This window comes from Pteropus alecto, unplaced genomic scaffold (assembly GCF_000325575.1).
Source record: "Pteropus alecto unplaced genomic scaffold, ASM32557v1 scaffold45, whole genome shotgun sequence".
NCBI classification, from domain to species: Eukaryota; Metazoa; Chordata; class Mammalia; order Chiroptera; family Pteropodidae; genus Pteropus; species Pteropus alecto.
This window is the reverse complement of record NW_006442491.1, coordinates 17,775,852-17,779,891: the sequence shown is the minus strand read 5'-3', so window position 1 is coordinate 17,779,891 and position 4,040 is coordinate 17,775,852. Positions and strand designations below refer to the sequence as shown.

Genomic DNA, 4,040 nt, shown 5'->3' with positions numbered 1-4,040 from the left:
AGCAGAAGCCATCCTCCAAACAAAACCTTATGCAAAACCTCAAACTACAAAACAGATCAGGGGGCCACTCTCCCCATTAGAGCCTGAGCCAGGCCCCCAGGTCCCCTACTAGCACCCAAGACTCCTTCCTCAGGGCCCTGTGTAGAGCTCAGTCTGAAACTCCAGGCCTTGTGGGGCTTGTAGCCCTGGAGCTGAAACAGATCAGGTGGGCTCTTACTTAAGACCCCTGGAGGGTGTGGCTGGTCTCTGAGACCTGGACAACTTCATTCTCCACCAGGCCCTGACCCCCGTCCCCATTGAGCTGTCTCATGCGCAGGTTAATGGAGCCATAGGTCTTCCTAGAGCCCCTGCCGGGGACGAAGGTTGGCCGGCGGTAGAGCTCGCCCTTGCACAGGGAGACCATCAGCAGCACGGACAAGAGCATGCCTCCCACTGTGAGCAGCCCCAGGCCTGCAATGATGCACTTGTCCAGGTGGGAGCCCAGGCGAGCATAGTACATCTCTAGTCGTTCCATCTCCCGTGCTGTCACTGAGTCCGGGTTGACACGGGCCTCACGGGGGATGGCGTACGCTGTCACCACCAGGAGGATCCCACTCACCAGGAAAACCAGAGCAGAAACAAAGCCATAATCCACTGGGCGGCTCACAGGCTCCAGGCCTGGCCCCTCTTCTGAATGCAGGGACAGATCGTCCGGCTGAGATCGGGGCCATGAGGGGACACCCCCGGGGGAGTTGGAGGGGTTGTCCAGTCTGGCATCTCCAGGGTTCTGGAAATGGGTCTCATGTTCTTCTGAGGAGAAGCAGGCATTCTCCACACCCTCCCTGGGTGGGGCCACCGGGCCCAGAGGAGCTGGTCTCCTTGGGGTCTGGAAACCACTGCTCAGTGTCTTCAGTTCCAGACCAGGGGGAGATGCCATTGGTAAGAAAGGCCCCTGCTCATCCCTTGGCCCCTAGGCAGCTGGAAGAGAAAACAGAAAGTCAGCTGAATTTAGCAAATCTCTACCAAGGGCCTGCTAGTGCCAGACATAACACTGGGCCCCAAGCAATGTGCAGGTGAGTGAGGCACAGTTCTCAGCTTGGGGAGCCTGACAGAGAGGAAGGTAAGGACTCAAACAAAGACAGCAGTGTAATCCGATCCGTACTAGATTCCTGCTTCACCACTGGCTGGGTTTGGGGAATTCACTTATCCTCTCTGGGCCTCGGTTTCCTCATCTATTAAATGACAATACTACTACCACTCCCTGATGTAGGGATTGAGATAATCTATATAAAGCACTCATAACAGTAAATTCTCAGTATCAATAATGAGCTATTACTATGATGGAGGGAATTTAGATACAGTGTATATCAGGTTCAAATCCAGCTTCACTGCTTGAGCTTGGGCAAGTGTGACTTTTCCACGCTCAATCTTCTCCTCTGTTAAATGGCGATAAGCAAAATGCCTTCCTTATACGGTTGATGTGAGGATTTCGTAAAATGATGCACATAAGGCATTATTAATAGACGTTGTGATGAAGTGAGGATGACTGGGGGTGGGGGAAGGGGTAGAAATGATGCAAGTGGTGTGGTAACGAAAAGGAGAAAGTCAGCCTCTGGAAATTTGTGACATTTGAGCCAGACCTCAGAGGGAATCCCCTGACAGTGAGAGTGGATGCAGGCATTCTGGACAGGGGGAAGGGGTGCCTCAGAGGTCAGCTAGGACCAGCTCTCAAAGGACTCTGAACGCCAGGCCAAGGAGCCAGGGAGCTGAGACAGGAGCCAGGCAGGGAGTACTAACATCTGCCTAGGGTCCAGAGAGCTCTTTCTGGCTGCTGAGGGGAGGACAGACAAATGAGGAAAAAGAGAGGGGAGGCCCGGGGTCCAAGAAGGAATCTGATGCGGTCAGGGGAGGCGGAGATGGGGGCTAAGAGAAAGGAGCGTATTTGAGAGCCATGACCAAAGTTAAAGCCAAATGCCTTTATGTCAGTGGAAGCGGGGGGAAGGGGGCTAGATGAGGACCACAGAAGGGGAGCTGCGCAGGGTAGAAGGGGGCACTCTCTGCTCAAAGAGGAGATATCTCCCCAATACCTGAACATACCCACACAGAGAAACAGACAACACATGTGCATTCTTGCTGAAGGCCATCAACTTGCAGCCTGTGGGCTACATTTGGCTCACAGAAGTTTTGCTTTTTTTCTGTTTCTGGTCTGTTCATTTGTTTTTGGTGAAGTATTTGCCAATACATAAAAAGCAGATTTTACATTTTAAACTTTAGATTCCTGGCTTCCTTTAAAAAAAAAAAAAAAAAAGGAAGAATCTGGCCACCCTAGGCCCCCATTTCCTCATAACAACACTCAGCTGGAGTGGATAATGGAGTCCTCCCTTTGGCAGATCCAGTGTTCTCCCCCACAGGTCCCACCTCAGCCTCCTTCCCCACCTGGCATGTAGAATTCCTGATCCCACAGAACTACTGTGTTCCTCATACACGCTGATTTCCCAGGAGTACATACACCCCAGGGCCCCACACTGTACAGAGACCTCCAGTTGCAGAGTGACTCACATGCTCTAATATGTCTACACACACATGATTCTAGATGTTTCTCTGCACTCCCATGCCTGAGTTTCTTCTCCAGTGCATTGTGGTTCTGTGTGTGTGTATGTGTGTATGATAGAGAGTGAATGAATTGAATAAATGAAGTGAAAATGAAGGAAATGAATGAATAAATGAAACTCAGAGAGCCTCAGTACAGGAAAGAAGGCACGTTTTTTGATCTTTCTGATCTTTTTTCCAACATGGACTTGCATCGGACACACACACAAGGCTTTTCATTTGAGTACAAAGCCTATTTCCACTTACAACTCATTTCTATCAACACATTCCTTTTTCCTGAGTTCCAATTTAATAAATGTTTACTGTGCACCTACACTCCCTGTTGGGCCCTACAGTAGGCACTTCCCTTGGGAGTATCTCTCACCAGTCCCATAAGCAGGAATTACTACCTACATTTGATAAAACGTGGCCAAGATCCCATGATGTGCTAATGGGGGTCCAGAATTGAACTCAGGTTCCCTAAGAATTGTTATCTTCTACAAACCTGCAAACTCACACTCTGGCAGAAGTGGCATCATTACACCCCCCCTCTCCCACCCCCGGCTCTTCCGGCACTCGTTCTAGACTCTTTATCCCACTGTTTAACAGTCACTGTGAGCAGCTTGAGGGCAGGGACACATCTGAATTGTGTCTGGGTCCCCAGCCCCCTGCAGAGAGGTCTTAGAACACAGCCAGCCTCCAGGATTGGCCTGGCAACCGCAGGAGGCAAACAACCCCTCCCATGCAGGGGTTCATGAGGCTTACTCAAGGCCAAGCCCTGCTCAGACTACTCCCACTCCCACTAAACTAAGAGTGGTACATTGTTTGGCTTTGTTCCTCTTGGCACCAAAAGCATCTTCCTGAGTGCTCAGCCACAAACAGGGACTGGCAGTGACCACTGCTGCCCAGTGGGTGTCCAAATGACCTCCCCTCCTCTGGTCTTCAGCACCTTCCAGAGAACTCAGTCCCTGGAGTGGCCCAGGAACCACCTTCCCAGGCAGGTACACTGATGCCTCCATATCCCAGAGGAAACCAGGACACCCAAATTCTGAGAGTAGAGCTCTCTCTCACCAGCAGGAACCCAAAACTTTTTCCTTAGGATGCCAGAGTTAAGAAGAGAGCAGAGACAAAGGAGGCTCTCTCACCCAGAGTTACCATGTCTCTCATACAGGTTCAGAGATACCCACGGTCACACAAGGCTCGCCCAGTCAATTATCCAAAACAGAAACAGAAACAAACTGACAAGTCAGACGCTGGGGTCCCTTGCTCACACCGGCAACTGTACCAGTTACACTCCAATTTCATCTGCAGTCCAAAAGAACCTGAAAGGCACACCCTAGTTCTACACTCACACCCCCAGGGACGGTTTCCACACTTAGTACCCACAGACATGGGAAGCCACTTGGTGTGACCCATAGATCCGTGGACCACAGTGATACCCACACCAACAAAGGGGTAGGGCTGGTTACACA

General features: G+C 51.0%; 1 protein-coding gene across 1 annotated transcript; it reads right to left on the bottom strand.

Moving 5' to 3' along the window:
* Nucleotides 1-217: 217 nt before the first annotated feature.
* TMEM74B (transmembrane protein 74B) lies at nucleotides 218-949 on the bottom strand. Its single transcript, XM_015596978.1, has one exon. It carries the CDS (start codon nucleotides 914-916, stop codon nucleotides 218-220), a length of 699 nt encoding a protein of 232 aa, XP_015452464.1. The 5' UTR covers nucleotides 917-949.
* Nucleotides 950-4,040: the final 3,091 nt, after the last annotated feature.

Coding starts and splice junctions, on each gene's coding strand:
- TMEM74B (XM_015596978.1), bottom strand. CDS start 916: ATGGCATCTCCCCCTGGTCTGGAACTGAAGACACTGAGCAGTGGTTTC.